General features: G+C 37.8%; 8 protein-coding genes and 1 non-coding gene across 9 annotated transcripts; 3 read left to right on the forward strand and 6 right to left on the reverse strand.

Moving 5' to 3' along the window:
• Positions 1–2,888: 2,888 nt before the first annotated feature.
• B0P05DRAFT_275610 (uncharacterized protein) lies at positions 2,889–3,878 on the forward strand. Its single transcript, XM_051573413.1, has 2 exons — positions 2,889–3,698; positions 3,771–3,878. Exon 1 carries the CDS (start codon positions 2,924–2,926, stop codon positions 3,587–3,589), a length of 666 nt encoding a protein of 221 aa, XP_051430746.1. The 5' UTR covers positions 2,889–2,923; the 3' UTR covers positions 3,590–3,698; positions 3,771–3,878.
• A 2,998-nt stretch (positions 3,879–6,876) lies between these two features.
• Positions 6,877–6,959, forward strand: B0P05DRAFT_t102. Its single transcript has one exon. It is a non-coding gene; the product is annotated as a tRNA-Leu (tRNA).
• Positions 6,960–7,334: 375 nt separating this feature from the next.
• On the reverse strand, positions 7,335–8,761 carry B0P05DRAFT_574984 (thiamine diphosphate-binding protein; the record flags this gene model as incomplete). The annotated part of the gene is made up of 6 exons (XM_051581615.1): positions 7,335–7,883; positions 7,941–8,096; positions 8,153–8,355; positions 8,405–8,482; positions 8,529–8,664; positions 8,717–8,761. The coding sequence occupies 6 exons, from the start codon at positions 8,759–8,761 to the stop codon at positions 7,335–7,337; spliced, it is 1,167 nt and encodes a 388-aa protein (XP_051430747.1).
• A 103-nt stretch (positions 8,762–8,864) lies between these two features.
• Positions 8,865–10,846, reverse strand: B0P05DRAFT_559033 (uncharacterized protein). The gene has a single exon (XM_051580207.1). It carries the CDS (start codon positions 10,828–10,830, stop codon positions 8,884–8,886), a length of 1,947 nt encoding a protein of 648 aa, XP_051430748.1. The 5' UTR covers positions 10,831–10,846; the 3' UTR covers positions 8,865–8,883.
• Positions 10,831–13,136, reverse strand: B0P05DRAFT_559034 (uncharacterized protein). The gene is made up of 2 exons (XM_051580208.1): positions 11,177–13,136; positions 10,831–11,127 (listed from the first exon to the last, which is right to left on the reverse strand). The coding sequence occupies exons 1-2, from the start codon at positions 13,125–13,127 to the stop codon at positions 10,994–10,996; spliced, it is 2,085 nt and encodes a 694-aa protein (XP_051430749.1). The 5' UTR covers positions 13,128–13,136; the 3' UTR covers positions 10,831–10,993.
• Positions 13,137–16,381: 3,245 nt separating this feature from the next.
• B0P05DRAFT_581495 (nucleotide-sugar transporter) lies at positions 16,382–17,260 on the reverse strand (the record flags this gene model as incomplete). Its single annotated transcript, XM_051582104.1, has 1 exon — positions 16,382–17,260. The coding sequence occupies one exon, from the start codon at positions 17,258–17,260 to the stop codon at positions 16,382–16,384; it is 879 nt and encodes a 292-aa protein (XP_051430750.1).
• Positions 17,261–17,920: 660 nt separating this feature from the next.
• On the reverse strand, positions 17,921–19,411 carry B0P05DRAFT_581496 (uncharacterized protein; the record flags this gene model as incomplete). The annotated part of the gene is made up of 4 exons (XM_051582105.1): positions 17,921–18,906; positions 19,062–19,065; positions 19,109–19,267; positions 19,319–19,411. The coding sequence occupies 4 exons, from the start codon at positions 19,409–19,411 to the stop codon at positions 17,921–17,923; spliced, it is 1,242 nt and encodes a 413-aa protein (XP_051430751.1).
• A 1,694-nt stretch (positions 19,412–21,105) lies between these two features.
• On the reverse strand, positions 21,106–21,499 carry B0P05DRAFT_559044 (uncharacterized protein; the record flags this gene model as incomplete). Its single annotated transcript, XM_051580209.1, has 1 exon — positions 21,106–21,499. A coding segment is annotated over exon 1 (176 nt), but the record flags the coding sequence as incomplete, so codon positions are not given.
• Positions 21,500–22,264: 765 nt separating this feature from the next.
• On the forward strand, positions 22,265–25,109 carry B0P05DRAFT_559048 (P-loop containing nucleoside triphosphate hydrolase protein; the record flags this gene model as incomplete). The annotated part of the gene is made up of 8 exons (XM_051580210.1): positions 22,265–22,291; positions 22,345–22,407; positions 22,461–22,704; positions 22,759–23,323; positions 23,368–23,525; positions 23,573–23,683; positions 23,724–24,786; positions 24,834–25,109. Coding segments are annotated over 8 exons (2,492 nt in total), but the record flags the coding sequence as incomplete, so codon positions are not given.
• Between the last annotated feature and the right edge of the window lie 154 nt (positions 25,110–25,263).

Genomic DNA, 25,263 nt, shown 5'->3' on the forward strand with positions numbered 1-25,263 from the left:
ATGATTTTGTGTACTCAATTTCCTACACCTACTGTAGCCGAGTTGACTGAAGCCACTGCTAATGCTACGGTGTTTAGTACTTGTGATTGTACGTCTGGGTATCATCAATTGCCGCTTAACCCAGATCATGCTGAATTGACTGGTTTTGTTACCAAGAAGGGTGTGTTCAAGTACAAGGTATTGCCTATGGGGATTTCTAGTGGTTGCTCTGAGTTTCAGAAGGTGGTGTCTAGTATTTTCAAGGACTATGTTGGTAAATTCGTCTTAGTATTTTTGGACGACGTCTTAGTGTACAGCAAGAGTATGGATGAACATGCTCATCATTTACGTCTGTTATTTGAAGCTTGTGAAAAAGCGAATCTCAAGTTGAAGCGCAAGAAATGTTTCTTTGGCCGCGACTCAGTTGAATACTTGGGCCACTGTATCGGTAGTCAAGGTGCTTCCCCTGGATCAAGAAACGTAGACAAGATACGTAACTTTGAGGTGCCTTCGTCAGTGGCTGTTTTGAGAAGTTTTCTTGGTTTGTGTAATTATTTCCGCAAGTATGTTGAAGGTTATGGGTCTATTGCTTCTTCTCTGACCAAGTTAACGAGAAAGAATGTACCTTTTGTCTGGGGTAATGATCAACAAGATGCTTTTGATACTTTGAAGAAGGCTCTCTGTTCTGCTCCGATCTTAGCTTTCCCGGATAAGGAGAAATATCAGGTGTTGTCTGTGGATGCTAGCCACAAAGGTTTGGGTGCTGTGTTGTCCCAATGTGATGATCCAAAGACTCGTGCAAATGAGAGAGTGGTGTCTTATGCTTCTCGTGGTTTACGTGGTCCTGAAGCCCGCTGTCATGAACCAAGCAAGCCTTGTTAACCTTAGCACGCTTGTCTCAGTGTTCCAACCTTTAGTTCCAAGCATCAAGTTACCAGCATCTAGTTACCAGCATCCATGGCGTAGTTTTAAGGTAACAATGCCAAGGCAAACAATGCCACTTTCCCATGTACAAATGACTCAGTCCTCAGGTCATGAGGTAGAACGCATTGCCAAGCCTCGTCATGTTATGACTTAGCCCCTTCCTCACATATATTTCATGCTACCTCAACATTAGTATAAATAGTTTAGTTATTCTGTCGTTGAGTTACTTCTTCGTCAGTTATATTATCAACTTATAGTATAATAAATATCTCTATATTCTCTAGCCAATTGATAAGCTCATCTTGCCTATAAAGTATTCTTCGGTCTGTCTTGTTCCTGACAGCCTGCCTGGCATCCCGTGGCCTATGAGTCCAAGAAGTTTTCTTCAGCAGAACGCAATTATCCTGCTCAGGAAAGAGAACTGATGGGTATTCTACATGCGTTACGCACATGGCGCTGTTTCCTTGACGGTTGTCGTGGAGGATATAAAATATTGACCGACCACTTACCAAACTGTTACCTACGAACCCAAGAAAAGATGAGCCCAAGATTGGTTAGATGGATGAACGAGCTTGAGCTTTATTCACCTACCATTGAATACAAGCCTGGTAAGGAAAACAACGTGGCAGATGTGTTATCTCGACTTGGTGGGCCAGAATCGGAAAGCGCCGATACATCCTTGGAACCTGAATTCTTGTATGCCACTTGGACCATGAAAGAAGCACCGGAATCGATTCAAAATGATTGGCCTATGTTGTATTTTGACCTGAATAGAATCAAATCTGCTGTGTTACGCAGATATCTCGAAGAACGACAAGACAAATTTGTCGTGAAGGATAAAAGGGTGTACCACTTGACCCCTATTGATGACAAGCAAACACTGAAAGCCGTTCCCTTTGTTCCTTTTGTGGCAAGAGCCGATTTGGTTGCACAATACCATGAATCCAATGGCCATGCTGGTTTTGAAACAATGGTTAAACTGTTTACACCTCGCTTTTGGTGGCCAAGCATGAGAAAGGACCTGAAAGGATGGTTGAGGACTTGCCTAGCTTGCCAAGTAAATAGCCGTCCGGGGCACATTCACCACGATGTCATGCATCCACTTAAGGTACCCTCTGCATTTGATTGCTGGCATTTAGACTTCATTGGCGAATTACCATTAACGATGAAAGGAAACCGGTGGCTACTCGTGGCGGTAGACTATGCCACAAACTGGCCCATTGCTCGTGCTGTCCCTGTTGCCACAAAAGAAACGGTTGCTAACTTTATATATGAAGAAATCATGATGCGTTTTGGTTGCCCTTCAGAGATATTAACTGATAGAGGTTCCAACTTCAATAGCGACCTGGTAAACGCCTATCTAAAACGTGTGGGTACCCTTCATAAACTGACTTCGGCATATCATCCTCGAACACACTCCAAGGTGGAACGTTTCAATGCTGTAATAAAAGGAATGCTTCGCAAATATGTAAATGGCGCCTTACACCGCTGGGATGACTATGTCAACGCTGCACTCTGGGCCTCAAGAATACGCGTACACTCAACCACTGGGTATAGTCCGTTCTTCCTGACTTATGGACGTGAACCTAGACTACCCGGTGATGCACTTGTGCCGTATATTGATAAGAAAACATTTGAAGATGAGCGAACAGTAGCTGATATCACTTCAAGAGAATTGGCTGATCTCGGACAACACCGTGCAGCTGCTGAATTCCGCATGAAAGCCATGGCCGAAAAAGACAAAGACAAATGGGATTCACAAATCAAGAAGGTGACTTTTGAAGTCGGTGATAAAGTCATGCTCACTCACGAAGGACGATATGGTCTCGAACCACAATACAAAGGTCCCTACATTGTTGTTCAGACTTTTCCGGACTTTGGTACATACAAACTACAGACTTTAGCAGGAGAGCCTTTGAAATCGTTGGTACATGTGGATCGATTGCGCATAGCAAATGGCCATACAACATCTACACCTTGGTATGATCCTTTAATAGCTAGACAAGAATGGCGACAGGTCATGACAAACATCGGACGAGCTGCCGTTGTGCCCTCAATTCCTCCTACAATTGTTGATAACGAGTTAGTCACGGAAGATGCATCAAATAATTCACTCATGCCTACCTCAAATGATACTGATCAAGATGACTCGCCCGTACTAGCTCCAACTCTGGCTTCTGAAGATACAAACAGTGCTCCGATCATGCCCACTGATCGTCCAACTGAACCTACTGACGATTCGCGTGTTGCTCTCTCTTCTGGTAATGATGTGATTATCAGTCATCATGTTGATAATATCGATCCTGTGGAAACAGAACAGCCCAATACCACTATCATAGAATCTGATGAAATACAACCTGTTGCAAATCCCACAACCGTAACCGTACCTTCTCACTCGTCTTCTCCTATATTGCCCTCGTTAGCCCTTCCAGATCAAACCACTGATACCTCTATACTTACGAGCTTTGTACCTAACTACGACAACTCGATTGACTCTAGTACGTTGCCTTCTGCTGACAGTGAAGTATTCGTTGATGCTCAAGAAGATGTGCCTGTTCACCCTTGGGATCTCCCTGAATCAGAATTCAATTTTGATATCGATGTCGATGATTTAGACGATTCTGATGACCATACTGTTCAAGAATTCCCACCTGTTTTCAATTGTTGTGAGATGAAGAGAGAGTAGATATTCAATAAGAGAAAAGGTAAGAACACAGAGAAAGTCCGTTAGAACTTGTATAGGTTTTTATTTCTCCAAGAAAAATGTTATCTTTCAATTGCTATAAAATGTCAAGGTATTTATACTTTTTCTTCTCGGTCAAAATATTGTTTTGGGTTAGCTTCTTGACTACGGATTGATTTGTTAGATCAGGAGCAATTAAGAGAAATGCCTTTAGAGGAAGTTGTCAGCTCAGCCAATAGTACATGATCTGACCTGAACTTGAATAAACTATTACATATTTGTTAAATGCCAATGCTAATGTATTTGTCAGCTCTAACTGTCACTTTATAAGGGCCATTAATAATAACAGAGTCAATAGGTTTATAGTCTCTGTCTATGAGGATGATGTAGTACTTCTAGTAGAATGAGTGAATGTCAGTGACTATAGATCCATTGCAATTGCCATAGATGTGATCTGGTTTTTTGCCATGATCATCATGTATTGATCTATGCATATGAATTCATATATGTTCACAACATCAATGAATCGCGAAACGCGTCTACTTGTCGTCCTGTCGTTGCGTCTTCTTCTGGTTTATCGCCCGTAGTTCAGAGACGAACTTCAAGCCAGGAGGGGGGTAATGTCGCAGATATTAGTACTTCCGACCGCCAACAGCCAATCGAGATTGAATATAACCTTCCCTATATGTATAGATCAAACAAAAAAAGGTTTAAACCTCAAATATCAAACAAGAAAAGAAAGAAGGTTAGACTGAATCTATTACGCTTAAGGAAGTTGCCTTTAGGAGACGCCAAGCTCGCGTGGCATTCGTCGAAAAAGAAGTAATCAATCAAGTTGAAGGATATAATTACTTCCTGCTTTATTAGTGATAGAATAGATATTTTAGTATAGAATAGAAAAGATATAAATACCGTGTTGTTGATGATTATAAGTTACTTATCAAAGACTTATAATATCAAAACACAGGTAACATATAACAAAGAAATAAAAAAAGATCAAAGACTTATAATATCAAAACACAGACGTCACTGCCTTCTAGAATATTTTCCCAGTAATATCATTGGCTAGAAAATATTCTATTGTCACCTGACCTGTATTATTGGATACAAACCTTAAAGAAATATCAACTTGACAAATATGTCGTCTCGACGTTGGAACAACCAATAGTATTCTTATAATAAAAGATTAATAGTAAAGCGATGATTGACTCCTTTATTTCATTGTATGTTATGTTTATATTTATACATGTGATGTTTTGATAATAGAGTTATATAATAAGATGATATAGAGACAAAGGTAGATACTTTGAGACTGTTCTATACAATTTTATTGTTCTTTTTGATTATAAATTATTCTAGCATATTTATACATGAAGAGATGTCGGAGTAAGTAGTAGTAGAGTTCATGCAAATGACTGAGTCTCTATTATCATAGACTACTTTAAATTAATTAAATAATATAAATTATGGATTTCGGTTATAAGTCTTGATCTATTAAAAGATCCATTGTCTTATTCAGTACAAGAGGTTCTTTTATGTCTATTTCTGATGTAAATTGATTATGATGTATTTTAGTATGTAAATGAAGACTTATTTAATGTCAGATCATCACAATACATTTTATGAGGTACAATAGAAATGTCTAATTAGAAAATAAGAAAGTCGTAGAAGGTTCAGGAACTATGATTACTAATCCGAGATTAGTAATCATATGACTTGCTATGAGGAACCTTCTAGAGTCTTACATTCTAGAACCTTCTTGGACCTTCGAGATGTCATGTGACCTTCTTGGCTTTGGGTTCGGCTTGAATCTTCTTTTTGTTACGACAAATAATGACAACGCTTTATCCCTCCTGTATGTTTACCTTTGACTAGAAATATATATAGAACCAAATAAGACAAAGGGAGATAGAAGACTGTAAAGACTATCAATTACAACAAGAGGAACAAGAATAGATTTAAGATTTTAGGTACTAGTAAGCTTCAAAGATAGAATTTGAAGGTAGTAAAATAAAGTTGTTATAAAAAATATAACCGAAAGAAAAGATTCGATGTAGTTTATTTGAAGTAAATCACTTCCTTTTTAACCTTTTTTTACAAATGAGATTTAAATAAAACAATTTCAACAACACCAATAGTACCAATGCACCTAGGGATTTCAACAATAATTCGAATGGAATTTCTTGATCTTGTACCATTCTTGACAAGTCCGCTACTGAGTACAGAAACCAAAATAGCTAACATCAGAGACATGAAAATACCAAACGAAATAAATAATAATAATAATAATAATAAAATATAAAGAAAAATATAAGAAAAGTAGAAAGTCAATTGGCTATCAAAACAAACAAAAACAAGTGTCAAACAAAGAATACGAAATGGAACTAACACATACAGTACAATTGTATGGCATAACCCATTGAGTATAAAGAAAATATGAAATGAATAAAGAACACAATAGAGCGGAAAAACAAATTCATCCAGCATTGCTACAGACACCCTGCGCCAAACTCTTCGAAAACTCACCATCACAACAAGCAATCTGATTCGCCCGAAGATCTTGAGCTACCATTGGACCAAACTTGTAACGACTATAACTCGACCAATTCTTAAGGGATATTGACCAAACAAATAGCAAACGACAGCCAGCAAAACCAACCAACAGAACATATACACCATTACTTATCTTAAATAGCAGTCTCTTGAGAAAATCAGAAAAATAGAGTACCCAAAAGCGACACAACCAAAATAAACATACGTCAATATGTCGCGGATAATAGCGTTTCTGAACAAAGACAGCCAATCGAGGTTGAATATAACCTTCCGTATATGTATAAACCAAACAAGAAAAGGTTTAAACCTCAGATAACCAACAATAGAAGAAAGAAGTCAAAGCTGAACTTGATTCGTATAAGGAAATTGCCTTTAGCGAAAGCCAAGCTGTTGTCGTATTCGTCAAGAAGCAAGGATCAATCAACACGAAGTATATAATTACTTCCTTCTTTATTTGATTTAGAATACATATTTTAGTATGAATAGAAAAGATATAAATACTGTGTTGTTGATAGATGTAAGTTCTTCATCTTAAGACTTACTTTATCAAAACACAGGTAATATAAAAATATAAAAATAATAAAAGATCTTAAGACTTACTTTATCAAAACACAGACGTCACTGCCTTCTAGAATATTTTCCCAGTAATATCATTGGCTAGAAAATATTCTATCGTCACCTGACCTGTACTATTGAACACAAACCTTAAGAAAATATCAATTTGACAAATAACATCAGCAGATTTGGCCGAGTTGGTCTAAGGCGCCGCACTCAAGTTGCGGTCTCGCAAGAGGCGTGAGTTCGAATCTCACAGTCTGCAATTATTTTTGACTTTTTGTCGTCGTATCTTTATTTTATCAACTTTTTGAAGTCAATTGTTGTTTCAATTACATTGTTCGTATGTTTTATATTTGAAGTTGGACCTATCGCTACAACTATCGCTTATCGGTCTATCAACGACATCAGAATCAATTGAATTAAATAAAAATGATTGCGAGTGATGAGCACCACATTGAGATAACTAACTCCAAAACGCAAGAATTGCATAGAGATCATGTAATCTGCTTTGAGCACGTTAAACCATATGATGTCCAAATGCCATTCTTATTCCTGATCAACAAGATCAAAGCTTGATAGAAGAAGCAGGTTTTGGTTTGTCTCTCAAGTTCAAATATTCTCTCTTTTTTTTTTTATTCTAATACTCTGTAACTTTTTTAATAGCATCAAAGCATCTAATCATGCTTGGCATGTAGAATTTCTCAAACACTAAAGGAAATGGTGTATCCCAACCACACACTCGTTGGATGGGTGCTTCCAAGTTTAAGAAGCAATGTTCCATAACAGTCGAAGCAATTTCGGCACCTACACCAGCTGTCTTAGGAGCTTCGTGGGCAATTACCAATCGACCTGTCTTCTTTACAGATTCTACCACTGTTTCTACATCCCAAGGCAAGATGGTACGCAAGTCAATCAATTCACAACTTAGGCCGGGCATCTTCTTTTCAGCCAACTGTATCGCATTTTCCAACGTGTAAATCTGAGAACCATATCCGATCACAGTGACATCCGTACCCTTCTTAATTACTTCAGCTTTTCCCAAAGGCAGTTCATAGTCACCAACTGGGACTTCTTCAACGGCAGCTCTATAAAGAATCTTGGGTTCAAAGAAGATAACTGGATTTCTATCACGAATAGAAGCTAGAAGCAAACCTTTTGCTTGAATCGGACTTCTGGGTGTAACAATCTAGGTACAACCATTACCGTGAGAAAACAGGTGTCGTATTGTGAGAAAAAAATTTACCTTTAATCCAGGACAATGTGTGAAGAAGGCTTCAGGGCTTTGAGAATGGTAATGACCACCATGACCAACAGCAGAAGAAGGAGAACGAATCGTGAGTCCGCCAACATTAAATTGATTACCAGAACGATATCTGTATTTGGCAGCTTCATTTACTAACTGTTTTTTTAAAAAAAAAGATGAGTCTCAATGAAGAGAAGATAAAAAGACTTTACCTGATCAAAAGCAGGAAAGATATAATCTGCAAATTGAATCTCTGCAATGGCAGTGTGTCCAACAGATGCCATACCAACAGCAAAACCTGCAATTCCTTGTTCTGTCAAAGGGGTGTTGAATACGCGATCACGTCCAAATTGTTCAGCTAATCCTGACGTAGCTCTGAATACACCACCAAAAGAAACATCTTCACCAAACACAACTAAATCAAAGAGTCAACAAATCAACAATAAGCGGTAAAAGAGATTTACCTGCTTTATCATCTGTAGTGAGTGCAATAGACATGGCATCATTGACAGCTTGAAACAAGTTCATTCTTTTTGTCTCAACTACATAAACTTTTTTTAGTATTTCTATTAATTTTTTTATGCTTACTATCGGATGCACTCATATGAGCAAGTTCAGGTGAGCGAAATGCTTCTTCGGGATCTCTCTTTAATAATTTAGAGTAAGCAACGCCTTGTTGAATCCCATCATTTACTTGTTGAGCTGTTGCTGCATAACCTCGGCGCTATTCGAAATAATGTTTTTAACATCGTAACTTAATTTATGCTGATATTTACAATTAAAGAAGAAGAGGATTGAACCACTTTTTTCAATGAAAGCATATTGAAAGAGATAAAGAAAAGAATAAAGAAAAAAAAAAGGGAATAAAAATAACAAAATATATAGAAGAGAAAAAAAAGCGTGGGAAGTTTAGATAACCGCGACTTAAATGTACAATCAATGATTAAACCTTTAATTCATTAAATTCAAGCTTATCCACAGATTTAACAAGCAAAAGAACTGCACCAAACTGTATGTCCTTCTCCCACAGCTGTCTTTCAATATATTGCTTTCTTTTTGGCGCATTTTTGACAGCTTTCCATTTCTTATCTGTCATTTCAAAGTTAGCAATCCTGGCTGCTTCTTCTGTACTTAATCTTCTAAGTTGTTTGTTGTGTTTTTCATTTGTTGAATTTGATTTATGCACATGATAAAATCGCCACATTTCAGGTGCTGGTAATACTGTATCTTTCTTCTTTTTTCTTTCTTCCTCGTCTGCTTTTCTTCGTCTTTCGATTTGGTTGGTGTATCTCGTTGATTCGTAAAATGACAAAATGGTCATGTTGACATGCGCTTTTTGTTCAGACCCTCCCGGATTTAGATAGAGTGCGTTGAGCTGAATAGATTGAAATCGATGATCTGGCATACGAATGACAAAAAAAGACGATCTTCTTGGTTTTTCTTGCACACACTGATTGATCCATAGCTGATCTAGATTAGGACAACTCTGTGCGATATAGTCCATTAGATGATCACCCAGCACCGCTTCTTTCAGCCTGAGGTTTTTGAGTCTGTATTTTCGTTCATTTGATTTTTCAATTTTCTTGTATGTCGTAACAAATGCGTTGGATATACAAAGTGTGCCCAGTTGCTGACAGTGATCTAAGAGTAAATCCAGTCTTAAACCGTGTTTTAAAGGTACATCGCACTCTAATTCGAGCTCCGTTAGATTTGGGCAGTATTGAAGACTCTTGAATAAGCCTGTATCTGTCTTTTTACCAGACCATGACCACTTTAGGTTTGCTTTAGCTAATAGCCCTGTTTGTGTTGTCACTGCTTTAAATGAGGCTGCTGGATCAATAGTCGACCACCAAGCATAGTCTGTCATTTCCACCTTCACTTTCTCTGCATGAATATCTTCAATCTCTTGAAAAAAAGTGTCATAAGGAAAAGGAAATACAGACGTACTGATCCTTCTAAACCTGATTCTCTTTAAAAAGATACATAGTTGTGCAAATCCCATACAGGCATCCATACTCTGTTCATACAGTTCAATTGTCACATTTTCATTGTAAAACCAGTCAAATGTCATATCAAAATCCAATGATTCTACATGGTAAAATGCAAGACTGAGAAATGTAATCATGCGCCAGTTCTTTAGGTGAACATCATCAAGTCGAAGTGATACTGCTGAAGTAAACAATGGGAATGTTGTGGTGGAACTCATGTCTGTTTCTTCAAGTGGCAATGTGACGCAGCCCAGCGTAAGGTGTTTCAGTCGAGGCAATTGTGCTCCCAAAGCCATAATCATCTTCACGTTTAATGAAGTATAGTTTGTGCCGTGAATAATTAACTCTTCAAGTTTAGGAATACGTGTCCATATGGATATAATGAGGTTATTGTTGATCAAATACTCCAACACTGATCCGTCCAATGAAAGATAGGTGAGTTGTGTTGCCCAACAATGATTGTCGTATGAAGGGGTAATGAGTGGCTGAAATATACTGGTTCGAGTAAAAGTAGGTAAATGTCGAATATGTTTAAATGCGTTAAATCTATCAGAGTATCTCATATAGTGCCAAAGTCGAGGATCGAACTCGAGTGATTCCAGATTCTGAAATAAAGATGGAAGGCTTTCAAATTCGTCGCGGGTCAGACCAACAGGAGGGTTGTCTTTGTATTCGAAAGTAAGTTCTTTAACATGGATTCCTAGTGGATCGTCAATATGAGCAGAGGCTTGAATAGTACGATAAAACAATCTGAACTGGTGTCGAGTGGAAACATGGACTTTGGTATATAATGATTCTAAAAAAAGCCCATACCAATCATAGCAGACACGTATACACGATCCTTTGTCTGCTAAAGTCAAGTAACTACCTACTTCTTTAATAATCTCTGAAGGGAGATACATGATAGAAGGAAGGTAGAATAGAAAAAGAGAGAGAGAATTTTTGAATTTTGACTCAGATCAATGACTGTCAACGATGACGAAGGTCACTTTATTTTATGCAGGAACAGAAAAATCTATTATTTATTATGCAGACAAAAGAGAAAGGGTATACAAGTAATTTTTTTTAAGCAGCAGGTGCAGCATGTCCACAGACAAAACCAGAATACATCAAATCATCCTCATTCCTGGCATTGGAAGAAGTCAAGCAGACACGCACCAACAGTCTTCTCAATCTTTCATATGAATTTCGGCAACCAGCTAAATAAATGTAAGAAAAAAAAAGTCTTAATTGATAATAAGAGCTTACCTATAGCTGCCCTTTCAAACCAAACAGTGGCTTGCCTTAGATCAAGCGAAGTGCCTAAACCTTTTTCATAGCAATTGGCTAAATGGTATTGGGCAGACACATGATCTTGTTCAGCAGCGCGTAGAAACAATTCAAAAGCTAATTCCAAGTCTTGATTGACACCAATACCAGACTGCAAATGAAGACCTAACTTGTCAAGGGCACGAGCATGATTTTGAGCGGCTGCTTTTCGATACCAATAGACTGCCTTCGAACTGTTCTTTGGTAGGCCGGTACCATTTGCATACAAGAATGCCAAATTACATTGTGCCCATGGGTTGCCTTGTTTAGCAGCCTTGGCATACCAATAGACAGCGGCCTTTAGGTCTTTACTGATACCAAGTCCTTCTTCGTAGCAAAAACCGAGTGAATTTTGTGCTAATGGGTTGCCTTGTAAAGCAGATCGACGAAACCATTTGACTGCTTCTGCTTCGTTCTTTTCAACACCCATTCCATTGCGGAAACAGAAACCAAGCGACAGTTGAGCAGGAGCATGGTTAAGTTCAGCACTCTTAAAATACCAATAAACAGACTCGCGCTGATCTTTTTCAACACCTAAACCATTCTGATAGCAATAACCCAGTGAATGAAATGCAAAAATATTCCCTTGTTGAGCAGACTTTGTGTACCACACAACAGCCAATTTCAGGTTTTTTGTAACACCAATGCCGTTCTGATAGCAAAATCCAAGATTATGTTGAGCGCGTGCATGACCTTGCCGAGCAGCTTGGCCGTACCAATAGGCACCTAGAGCCGCGTTTTTTTCAACGCCAATCCCGTTTTGAAAGCAATAACCAAGATTACATTCTGCCCATGGATAGCCTTGTTCAGCAGATCGACGGTACCAAATGGCCGCTGTCACTTTATCTTGTGGTACACCGACACCGTCTTCATAGCAATAGCCCAATGAATTTTGAGCAAATGCATTACCTTGTTCCGCAGCGAGTGTGTACCATTTAACAGCCTCAACATGATCTTTTTCAACACCAATACCATCTTCGTAGCAATAGCCCATGTTATAAATAGCCACTGTTTCACCTTTTTCAGCAGCGCGACGGTACCACTCTAATGCTGTTTTTTCTGACTTGGCCACACCAAAGCCTTCACAGTAACAGAACCCTAAAATGCCTTGACCGCGGCTGTTGCCTTGTTCTGCGCTTGATTTGTACCATTGAAATGCTTCTGTTGGACTCTTGGCTACAGCAATACCATCATGATAACAGACACCTAGACAGTACTGACTCGCTGAGCATTGATAAACTTGTGCAGCGCGTTGTAGCCATGATATTGCATCAGGGCCGCGCTGGTTGATCTTGGTTTCCCAATACTCCGCTTCTACTCGATTGATGCGCACACCGGGACGTCCATATTTCCTTAGAAATGCAAGTCGAATGACACCAACAAGTGTTGCTTCTGAAAAACGATCAAATCGATCTTGGTGTTGCAAAGCTGTCTTGATGGACATGGTATAATAGTGTTCGGCAAGTTGGAAGTTTGATAGAGTACCTATGCCAAATTCATAACAAAATCCAAGGATTGCCTGAGCTCCAGCATGATCGTGACTAATGGCTGCGTCTTTTAAACAAAGAACTGCTACTGTTTCATCTTTAGGTCTATTTCTTCCAAACAAATGATCTTGAGCGAGTTCAAATAGTTCGTCTGCTGTGTATTCCACTAAGTGCGCTGTACATGATAAAGTGCTATTTCTTCTTGAACGACGGTGTAGAGATATGAATGATTTGTTGATGGGCAACGACAAAAATGACGTTTTATTTTTATTATTGAGTCGCTTAAATATACGTCGAGAGGCAAACACAATATGGGATAAAGACATGGTACAAGTAGAGAAAAAGAGAAAGAGAAAATATGACATGTCGATTGGCCTTTTTATTTGTTTTTTTGAAAAAATCATGGGTTTGTGTATCGTGAAATCAATTGAAAAAAAACAAGTTTTTTTTATTTTTTTTATTTTTTACAGAATCGTCATGTGGGAACACATACAATGGTTCCACCGTCAATTGGATAGTTATATTTTAAAGAAGTTCATCTTTTCCCACTTGTTTTGTTCTAAAGCAACATGATTGATATGAATAAAAGTCATTGCAGTACAAGAAAAGCCCAACGACAACACCTATTAAAGGTTCCTATGAAGGTAACTATTTCTTTGCGACATATAGCCCAGTGTCTAAAGCGATGATGGCTGTGTTCATTTGAGCGTATGTTCGCATCGAGTAATCGGTAGCGTTCTGGATTTGCCTCCTATTGTCTTACGTTTGCAGCATTGATTTGTCAACTTGGTAAGAATAAAACAGCTAAAATACTGAGCTTCTGCCAATGGCAATTTGCTTTCACAGAACGTTGAATGGTCCAAGATACTATGAAACGACCTGTCAAAGGTCTTCTACGATATACAATCCGCTTTATAAAATTTTATGACGTTTATCTGTCTCGCCAGGGAAACTTGGCTACTTTTGCGCGTAGTTGTTCTGAATAAAATACATTCTATTATTGATCTTGTTCTGTAAAGAAATCTTTTTTTTTTCAACTAATTTGTTTTCAATAAAGTTTCCTTTTTTGAGTCAAACTAATCTCTAAAATGCGACTCACAAACTACTCTTCTACGGCGTAATGAATTCCGAATACATAGGCGTGTGTTACCTTGACATGCTATTCAAACTAAAGTGGCATAGATTCGTATTGACAATGGCCAAGTAAGACCAAGTATTTTGATTCTTTGGTTGCCATTCTCTACTCCGCCATGTTCTATATGAATATGTATACAACAAAATGATCATGTCTCTCCATGACAATTGGGAACATAGTACAACAATGACCGTGCGCGTCCAATAACCAGCTTATTCTGTATGACTTCGGGTAGTTGTCCTTTCCGTTAAACGTTTCACATTTTTTGAAAAGCCATTCAAACAGAGAATGGTCATGGAAAAAGAAAGCGAGCATGTCGTCATTTAACAAATGCAGACCTTGTCCAATCAAGTTAACTGCATAACTTGATATATTTACTACTTGTCATACCCTGTATATATTGGTAACACTATTTTATATGAAGGAGAGAAAAGGATCGAGTACTGAGATCTGTAACTATTTGTTTTGATTTTTATAAAGAAGACCGGAGATAGCCTTCCGAAATATATATTTTTGTAAAAAAAAAGCCTTCCGAAATAGTAACTTGTACCTAAGGGTTCATATTAAGCTCAGCTGATCCAATATGTATTCGACATTTACCATCCTAGGTGACCTAAACAAGCGTTTACCAGCCCCATGATGTAGAACACAAACAAAAAATCGAAAGATAGATTAAATGATAAAGCAATTTTTTTTGGTTGTTGTCTATGACATAGAACAGAGGCTACTATTAATGGAAATTGTATCTTTTTTTAATAAGCAGTTTAGGTGAATATATATTTCGCTTGCCGCGTTTAAAAAAAGGTACAGTTTCAGGGCTGACTACCATGTTCGATATGATATCATTCATGTGTTTGTATCTATGTCCCCCCCTTTTTTTTCTTACCATGGCTTGTTTTAGTGATGATGAAACAATGGCCAGTATACATTTTTTTGAACAAAATGCGTATCGCATGTACTGATGTAGAAATTTCGGTTTTGAATGACAGCTTGGTAGTACAGTTGGCATGTAAACAACAGCTGCTTAAGAAAATCATTCTAATATGATACATCACATTGCTATTCCCTCCATCTGACAAGCCCCCCTCACAATCAGCTACAGTTTCTTCCTTTGTATATTCTAGAAAATCTCTGGTCATTTTGTTTTGTTTATACAGGCACATTTAAAAGAGCTTTTCTCTGCCTAATATACAGTACAAATGGTAGACAACATAATATTTACTAACACGATGATATGACTTTTTCCTTCCCATGACCATGGTTACAAAAAACTGTACCTCCAATGATAGACGCACAAGAGCATGTAATTTATTGGTTTGCTAGACTGAACAATAAGTCATATTTATGCATGTTAGTAAACGCAGATTCAGGGTGATTTGGTCACTCGGAAAGACTGAAGAATTCTGCCCTGTTGTCTTGACCCAACACTAAGATCCTATCGTATCCAATCACCGTGCCAAATCAATAGGCAATCGGCCAATTAAGGCACTATTCAATTGCTTTCTCTGTCTCAAAATCAGTAATGGCTATTGCTTCATCCATCAAGACAGTTATATATTTCAATAAGGCACGGACCAAATAAATAAGTTGTGTTTGATTTTGTGAAAAAGCAAAGGCCACCTTCAAACACCATCTAGATTCAATATGAGTTATGGTCTTTGGTCTAAAATACTAAAATTATTTGTGCTATTGGTTAAAAGTCCAACATAATCAAGTGCTTTCAAGAAGCTTATTTGATCAGACGAATAAAAGGGGCCTAGATAATAACTTTGGGTTCCAGAAAACAAAATAGAATTTATACAGTGTCAATAAAAAAAAAGGTTTTAAGGAATTATCGTCAAACTATTTCTCAGGTCTGATGTACCTACTTGTTGAACATGAATACCGTCAGTCAGAAGAGAGCTCAATCATTCTAAGCAAAGACAGGGTTAAAACAAAACCATCATTTTCCTGTTCTACCAACCACACTAATCTTTTCTTTTACTTTGACTTTAAGGCAAATACCTTCTGAAGACAGGGTACATCACAAGCTGTTAATCCTTCTACTTTGATATTGCCATCAAAAAGCCATTAGTTACAGATAATTAGGAGTAATAGAAACAAGAATCAACACTTGCATTGATGGGTGGTTTGACATCCATCGCTTCCTACAAAGAAAGGTCTCATTGACCAAGACCGTTTTTCCTTAATTCACTTGTGTTTTAACTTTTGTTGTCATGGACCCAATGCTTCATATGAATATGTTTGCTGAGATAGCGAGAGAATAGGAAAGATCTGATAACATATAACATACACGTACTTCATTTCCAAAAAAAAAAGAAAGAAAAAAGCCAGAGATCTCACCCAGAGAAAGCAATGGCCTATCATTCCAAGATTAGATAATTCCATCGTTGATTAGATCATTGCTGTCAATTAGAAAGATTTGCCAACTGCAATTAAGAGCCAGCCAATGATCCTAAAGAACAGCCAATGATAATGTAGTTTAATTAGTATATATACAAAAGTAAATTATTTAAAAAGAGTCTAAAGTGGCTTGATACGCGCCCCAAATCTTTTTGACAGATCAATGCCATACAGATAAGAAGAAAGCATGACAATAAAAGCACCCACAATAAACACACCAGAAGGTTGGAAATGAAACAAATAGATGCTAATCACACCAGATACAATGATAGAAAGACTCGTTGCAAATCCCTTGAGAATATTGTCTGCATATTTGACTACAATGGCCACTAATAGTCCACCCAGTGCTTGGTTGGCAACAACAACCCAAGTCAACCAATCATATCCTTGCAGTAATCCTCCTTCCATGATAGGATGAATATCATAAACCAACATGCCCAATAGCGAGAAAAATGAGCCTGAAATACCCAACTGAATATTACGTACCCACATGGATGTTTCTGATGTTTTGAGGATCTTTTCAAAATAACAGCCTGCAAATCCTGAAGACACACAGCTGGTGATAACTGCCAAGAATCCAATCAGAGGATTCTGAGGTGCCAAAATGATATCGTCTGTTTTGGTATTTGACATGCTTTGAGATTGGACCAATGTCACACCAATCATTAGCAGTAACAAAGCCAACCATTTGTCCCGACTAAGACTTTTGCCCAACAAGACTACACTAAAGACAGCTGTAGACATGATCTTCATCTGATAGGTGACCTGAAAAGAAGCTGCTTCCAAATTACTAAGGGCAACATACAACAAATTGTTTTGAAGTGCATATAAACCAGAGGGAATCAACATCTTGAGTGCTTCTGCTGGTTTACCGAGAATGTCTCGCTTGACCATATGACTAAATCTATCCCAGGTACCTTGTTGATAACGCATCACTGCTAAACAGGCGACAATCTTTAACACTTCTGCTAAAAATACAGCTGTGGAAGCAATATACATAGGCTGTCCTGGTTTTTGAACAATACGGGAATACCTCATCATCAACACCAGTGTACTGTTTTGAACCACAAGCACAACCAATGAGAGTTGTTTTCGGGTTAAGCCGAAAAGGACAGGCATTGCTGTTCTGATGTTAGTCAAAGGAGTAGCATCAAGCTTGTTTCTTACCTAGATTCTGTTTCTCATGTGTTTGTGATAGAGGTAATATACTCTTATTTCCAAACGTCCGCCGTGATTGATGATACACGGACATGGTTTAAGAGAAAGAAAAATAAAAGGGCTTTGAAAAAAAAGGATTACCTCGATTCAGATTGGATAGAATTGAAAGGCAAATACTGTATTTCCGCCGTCAATTGGTCACTTTTTTGAGCCTCAATTGGTCACTTACAGTGCCTTCAGTGTCAATTGGCGCTTTTTAAGATTAGCTCGCGCTTTTGATCAAACCAAATCGCATTTGCTATAGATTATTTTCTTTTTACTAAAGCCTGAAAATTCAGAAGTCGTACTGTTGCATTACTCAATAAACCTCAAATAACACTATAAATGAAATCAGTTTAAAAGCCTTTATATATAAATGAATGACTTGGCTATGCTTTGTCTCATAGGTTATACATAGTATTGGACTACAGGAGAAAAAATATGAGAGGGGAGCGAGAAACCTTACACCAAAGAGAACGAAGGAATTTTTTGTTTGCGACGTTTGGGATTGATTGCATCAATTGGTGGAGCAACATCTTCTTCCTCAAGTGCTCTTGAGATTTTGTACCGAGTCTCTCTTTGATGCTCATACAAAAAGAATAATCGCTTGAAGTCGTCTACCTTTTGTAGAAGGCACCCAATTCGGCCAATTTCTTTAGGTACATCGATGGACAAGATCTCAGCCAATTGCGTGATTTCTTCTATGAATGCTGAGACTAAGTAGAACACCATTTGATAACCAATGCATTGAACCACAATCACCTTACGGTTATTTTCCCTTAACATCAAACGGCGAGAAAATGTGCCTAAACGAACCAAATCCATGAATGCCAACTCGGGATTGGATTCGAAGTCTGGCGGTTTCACTTCTACATATCCCAAAGTAACAGTATCTGCTTTTTGCTGGATCCCAACAGTGGTCGCATCTGGTCGGAATATCGCTGTATTTTCATCTTTACGATTTAACCACATGAGATGCTTGTTGTTGTCAGGGCAATGAAATATAGGCGAAAGAGCTGGGTTCAAAAAATTCACCATCAACTCCATTTCTCCTGCAGGAGAAAGTCGTTCAAAGTTGGGCAGTTTGATAATCAAATTAGCGAATATCTCGATGATATTTCGATCCTCTTTGGAGGCAACTTCAAATAGTCGGTTGATTTCTATCTTCAACTTTGTTCGGTCGGTTGTGTTGTTGACATCTCGAAATAAGGTGCATAGTGACAAGTACATCATGCTGTCAACTGTGACATCTTTGGTCATTGCTTTCGCTCTGATATTATTCAGGAGGTATTCGGTATCGACATGCTTGGCGAGTTCTGGACACACCTGTTCTTCCTTGAGCAATATTATGTTTTGACTTGCTAACACTTTGTGAACTTGGGTTTGCAAATTGAATCCGTGCTTTCTTGATTTGTCTTTATACGATTTGATATATGAATTCAATTTTTCTTCAATCGATGAAGCACCAGCAGTCGATGATGAAGCGCCAGCAGTAGATGAGGATTAGAAGGAAGACGCACCAAACACAATCTATAACAGATTTTTTCATTTTATCAGTACATCTATCGATATCATTTTTTTGAACAAGCTATTTTTTTAATACTATACTTTTGGTAATCGTTTCAGTCTCAAGATTAATCTCTTTGAGACAGCATTCATAGCCTCGTCCAGGACTTTGCTTCCATTCACCATTGTTTTCGTTTGAGATTTTGATTGTTGAAAAATTCTCTTCATATCTACTTTGACCTTACTTTTGTATGATTTTTCTATGATATTCTTGTACACTTGCTTGAACTTTGCAATAAAAGACTTCAATGCATCGTCATCTTCAACAAATGTCTCAAACCAAACAATCAACACCTCTATGTGGTTTCCATCGTTATTGATGAAGCCTTGTATAGTTGATCTTGCCTTTTTAGTTTTGACGTAATTTTCTAATGCTGCTAAAAACATCTGTAATTAGACTCGTCGCTTCCGCCAACACGCAGTATGCTTACCTTGGGCTAAATCTGACATTGTGGAAGGAAAGATGCAAGCAAGTAAATTGATATATAGTGAAGTCTCTCTGATAAAAAGGGTAGGATTATACGCAAAGTTTAAGCAGAAGAATTTTTTTTTTGAGAGTTTTTCACCTTTCGAAGAGATACAAATGGGCCTTAAAATATCGTAACTGGTCAGCAAACGAGTGGAAGAGTGTCGTTTTTACCGGCGAGACAAAGATCAATCTTTAGGTATCGGATGGTGCAACATACACTTGGTTACTACAAGGTTTTAAAGCGAGGCCCCATAACTACAAGCTATTGCTCAAGCATGGAGGTGGCTCTCTGATGATGTGGGGGTGCATGACATCTTCTGGAGTAGGATATGCCTCTCGAGTGCTTCAAAAGACAATGGATACCGATTGCTATTTGGAGATTCTAGGGTCGTCATACCTAGATACATTGGAGTATTATAGTATGGATCCAAAAAAAAACTATCTTTCAACTAGACAATGACCCAAAACACAAAGCAAAGGCTACCATTTCTTGGCTCAAAACCCACAAAGTTAGCTTTATTGCTGATTGGTTATCTAACAGTTCCGACTTGAACCCAATAGAGCATCTTTGGAAGCAGTTAAAGTGCAGGCTAGCCGGATATGATACAAAACCAAAAAATTTGGACGAACTGTGGTCAAGCGTCGAAAAAGAATGGTACGAATTTCGCAAATTTGACATGGAAGCATACTATAATCGCATGCCTCAACGTATAGAAACAGTCATTAAAGCAAAGGGTGGTTATACTAAATTTTGAGCATTTCAAATAAAGAATAAGTTTTGGTGAAACACAAATTTTCTCTCTTTTGAAAATGAAGCACTGTTTTTGGATGCGTTTAGGAGCAATTAACAGTGTGACTCTTATTGTCAATGCCTAATTGATCTATGTGCCAAGTTTCAGAAGGATCGACCGAGTTTTTGTAGAGAAGGGTAAAAAAAAACAGGTTTTATGGGACACTTAGTGTAACCACTGTAAGTAAATCAATTCTGCATTGACGCGATTTACTAGGGGGAGTAACAGACACTTTCTATCATTCCAGTGCAATAATGAAGGATCCCACTCATATTTGCCTTGCTGCCATGGGTTTGGTACTGTCCAGTTTCTGGATGGGTCCTCAGCAATTATTTGCTTTTCAATACGTTGACTAGCGATTCTCCCGTCTCCAATTGCTTTTAGAGATTGCCAAAAATGATCATGGTAAGTTCACAGGCTGTCTCTTTTCCAACCAAACTATTTATTTTATTTTATTTTATTTTTGTATACGTCTGATGAAAACACCAACATAGTGATGCAATACTGAAGGAATCCTCTCATGCCTGTCATGTTGCTCTGTAAGAGATGCCGTTCAGTTTATCTGGATGGGTCTTTAGTGACGCCTATCTTTTGATTCTTTCAAAGACGACTGTTGCGTTCACTGTTGCTTTGGAGTTTGGTAAAACTGATTATATGAATAAAAAGTGTCAAAAGATCAGCAAGAGAATGTACACCGCCAAGTTGGGAAAGCATATCATGAACAACTCCCTCAAAGTATCTCTTTTGCAAAATCATCATACATAAAGCTGTAAATCTCTTCGATCTGATCGTGTATTATGTTTACTTCTAAGAAGGAAATTGGGTATTTTTTGAAAGAGAAGGCTTTACGTAGTCGAGGTAACGTATACCCTATGCTACTTGAGTTGGTTACTGGCGCTTGTACAGATGTATTTATCTACAAATGAATTCTTCTAATTCGAGTTCATATACAAAGTGTGTGCAATAGTAAGGCGTCATTTTCCGCATCACGCAGCACAAGAGTTCCCGCTCTTTTAGACATGAGTCGCCATTCTGTGAATATGTTTGACAAATGTCTTCGAATGGAACCCATTTAATACATTTTGTTTGCATCTCTTGAATAACAATATCCTGTGCAAAACAAAGTTGAATGTATCTATTAAATACGCCATTTGGGATCGCCAAAAGAGCTAATTGAGCTTTTAAAAAGCGTGATTTGGTTTGATCAAAAGCACAAATTGGGCCAGTGAAATGCGCAAATTGGATTCTATGAAAAGCGCTAATTGGGATGTTCAAAAGCGCGAGATAATCTTAAAAAGCGTCAATTGACACTGGAGGCACTGTAAGTGACCAATTGAGGCTCAAAAAAGTGACCCATTGAAGTTCTGAAAAGTGACCAAGTGATCTTCAGAAAAGTGGCGGAAACAGTAATGTTGTGTCTTACCCAAAAAAGCCCCTTCCATCCTTCGTAGAGGACTAATTCTCTTTTAATGAAAAACGAGGCTTCTCAAGTGTCTGAACTGTTAACGTTTCAAAGTCATCATCTTTCTTTGTAGCACAGTTAGATCATTCTGTACAAAGGAAGCAATGATTCCATGTTCTTTCTGCTGATGTTCTTTTCTTGAAAAACAATCTCAAATGCCTTTGTTACTGTATAGCTATTTGTCATTTCTTGAGCAATGTATTATGCCCTTGAAAAGAGAAATAGTTGGCTCTCCTCTTTCCAATGTTTGAAGATCACATGTTTACTTTGTTCAACGCATCTGACACTAATGATGCTTATTTTTTTTTCAAGAGTTTCCGAGGTAATGCATATCTGAAATCTTGTGTTTCTAGTAATCTCATCATGCTGACAACTTGAATTGTTTTAGTTGAAGGAAAAAGAGGAAGACACACGATTTTTTGGAGCTAGAGTCAACATCAACCTTTGATTGGCTAACCAAATAGCTTGGATTTCATCAACTGCGGATGCGCATTTTTTTTTTTCTCTTTTGTTTGGCATCATGAGTAGTAAGAGAAAAGCCGATGGTAGTTTCTTGCTATATTTAAATAAAAGTCATATTAATGCATGAAACATGTAGAAACCTTTAGTGATGACGATGACGATATTCAATTAGACGATACTTTACAATCAAAGTTATATGGTAAAAAAAAAAAAAAAAATAGTTTTTTTTATCGATGCTTTAACATTCAATAGTACCCAAAAATGCCAACCTTGAGATCCACTCTTTAAAAAACGAAGCAGTTCTTGAATCCAAAAACGACTTTATTTCACATATTTTTGGCAAAGAAGACTATACATATCTTCCATTAAAGCAAGACCACGCTTCAAGACCTTTATGGATCAGTCCTGAAGATGGTCATATTATTCTTGAAGGCTTTTCGCCTATTGCTGAGCAAGCACAAGACTTTCTTGTGGCTATTAGTGAACCTGTTAGCAGGTAAAAAAAAAAAGGATGATCTCCTCCTTCATTCGCTGATATCATGATGCATAGACCTGCCCATATTCATGAATACAAATTGACACCTTATTCATTATATGCTGCTGTATCTGTAGGTTTAGAGACAGAAGATATCATTGAAGTCTTGAATCGTCTCTGTAAAGTCCCTGTGCCTGATTCCATTACTCAGTTTATTCGTCAATGTACTTTATCGTATGGTAAAGTCAAGTTAGTCTTGAAGCACAATCGTTATTTCGTTGAATCTTCGCATCCAGAAACACTCCAAATGTTACTCAAAGACGCCATTATATCTTCAGGTCGTATTGTACGTGATGAAAATGACCAAGTTATTAGTGCACCACCAGGTTCTGCTGTCCTGTTAGTCAATCAAAAGCCGACAGGCAAAGATTTGACTATCCCAGGCGTGACGAATAAACCCAAGATAACAGGTGAAGAAGGAGAGAAACCAAAAGAGTTAACAGCAGAAGAAATTGAGAGAAAAAAAGAAGAAGAAAAGTACTTTGGTGCTGTTGTAGGCATTGATAAAGAAGACGAAGATGACGATGATATTGGAGGTGAACAAGTCCATTCATTTGAAATTGCTGCAGAGCATGTTGAAGTATGTATACTGGATTGTTTTATTCTATATTTATACTGTAATAGAACATCAAAAAAAGATGTAATGATATTGATTATCCTATGCTGGAAGAATATGATTTCCGTAATGATACTGTGAATGCTAATCTTGAGATTGATTTGAAGCCAACAACTACCATTCGTCCCTATCAAGAAAAGAGTCTGTCTAAAATGTTTGGTAATGGGTAAAGTAAATTCTGTCTAGAAGCAATAGACACTCATATTTCTCTAGTCGTGCTCGATCTGGTATTATTGTGTTGCCTTGTGGTGCTGGTAAAACACTGGTTGGTATCACTGCAGCATGTACGATCAAAAAGAGTTGCTTAGTCTTGTGTACTTCTTCGTAAGTTCATGGCAGGGTTATATTGAAGTTAATTCTCTAGGGTATCTGTCATGCAATGGAAACAACAATTCTTACAATGGAGTAGTATCAAAGAAAACCAAGTGGCCGTATTTACTTCAGACTGTAAAGAAAAATTCTCGGGTGCCTCTGGTATTGTGATCTCTACTTATTCTATGGTGGCCAACAAGCGTAAGCGTTCTTATGATGCTCAGAAAATGATGGAGTTTCTTGAATCCCGTGAATGGGGGTTCTTGTTACTGGATGAAGTCCATGTGGTGCCTGCCAACATGTTTCGTACAGTAGTAACGACCATTGCTGCTCATGCTAAACTAGGTTTGACAGCTACATTGGTCCGTGAAGATGAAAAGATTGATGATTTGAACTTTTTGATTGGTCCTAAACTGTATGAAGCCAATTGGATGGATTTAGCCAGTCGTGGTCATATTGCCAATGTACAGTGTGCTGAAGTATGGTGTCCAATGACACCTGAATTCTACAAAGAATATCTCTATGAAAACTCGCGTAAACGTACCTTGTTGTATGTCATGAACCCCAAGAAGTTCCAAGCTTGTCAATACTTGATTGGGTACCATGAACAACGTGGTGACAAAATCATTGTGTTTTCTGATAATGTGTATGCATTGATTGAATACGCAAAAAAATTAGGTAAACCCTATATTTATGGTGGTACAGGCCAACAAGAACGTATGCGTATCTTGCAGAACTTTCAATACAATCCTGCTGTCAATACGATCTTTTTATCCAAAGTGGGTGATACCAGTATTGATTTACCTGAAGCCACTTGTTTGATTCAAATCTCATCCCATTATGGTTCCAGACGTCAAGAAGCACAACGTTTAGGTCGTATTTTGAGAGCCAAAAGACGTAATGATGAAGGCTTCAATGCTTTCTTTTATTCACTTGTTTCTCGTGATACGCAAGAAATGTATTATTCTACTAAACGTCAACAGTTCTTGATTGATCAAGGTTATGCTTTCAAAGTCATTACTAACCTAGAAGGCATGGACAGTGATCCTAATATTGTGTTTAGAACACATCAAGAACAAATGGATTTGTTAAAGGCAGTGTTGTTAACCAACGATGTAAGTGCATGGCATCATTTAATGTGTTTTATTCACTTTTGCAATAGACGGATTTAGGTGATGAAGAATTGATCAATGTGGATGATGTTGGCAAAATCACCGACAGAAAAGCAGCAGCCAAGAACCGTACTTCAGGTCTTGTGAAGAGACAAGTCACTACATCTCGTACATTGGCCGGTGGTGATAATATGGCGTATCTTGAGTACAATCGTAATGCTGGAGGACAATTTGCTGGCCGGGGAAGAGGCAACAGTGCTCCTCAAAAAGAACATCATCAGTTGTTTAAGAAGTTTATGGGTAGAAAATAATAAATATGTTCATTGTAAATATATTTAAAGGAATGAGATAGGGGGGGGGGGGAGGGAAGCTATAAGAAAATACATGATTGAAAAACAAACAGAAGCTCAAAGAGAAGTTCCTAAGTGTATATATATAAATGTGAAATGATACGGTAGTTCTCTTCTGTGGAAGGTATCA

Source organism: Gilbertella persicaria (genome assembly GCF_025201335.1).
Source record: "Gilbertella persicaria strain CBS 190.32 chromosome Unknown B0P05scaffold_53, whole genome shotgun sequence".
In the NCBI taxonomy this organism is placed as follows: Eukaryota; Fungi; Mucoromycota; class Mucoromycetes; order Mucorales; family Choanephoraceae; genus Gilbertella; species Gilbertella persicaria.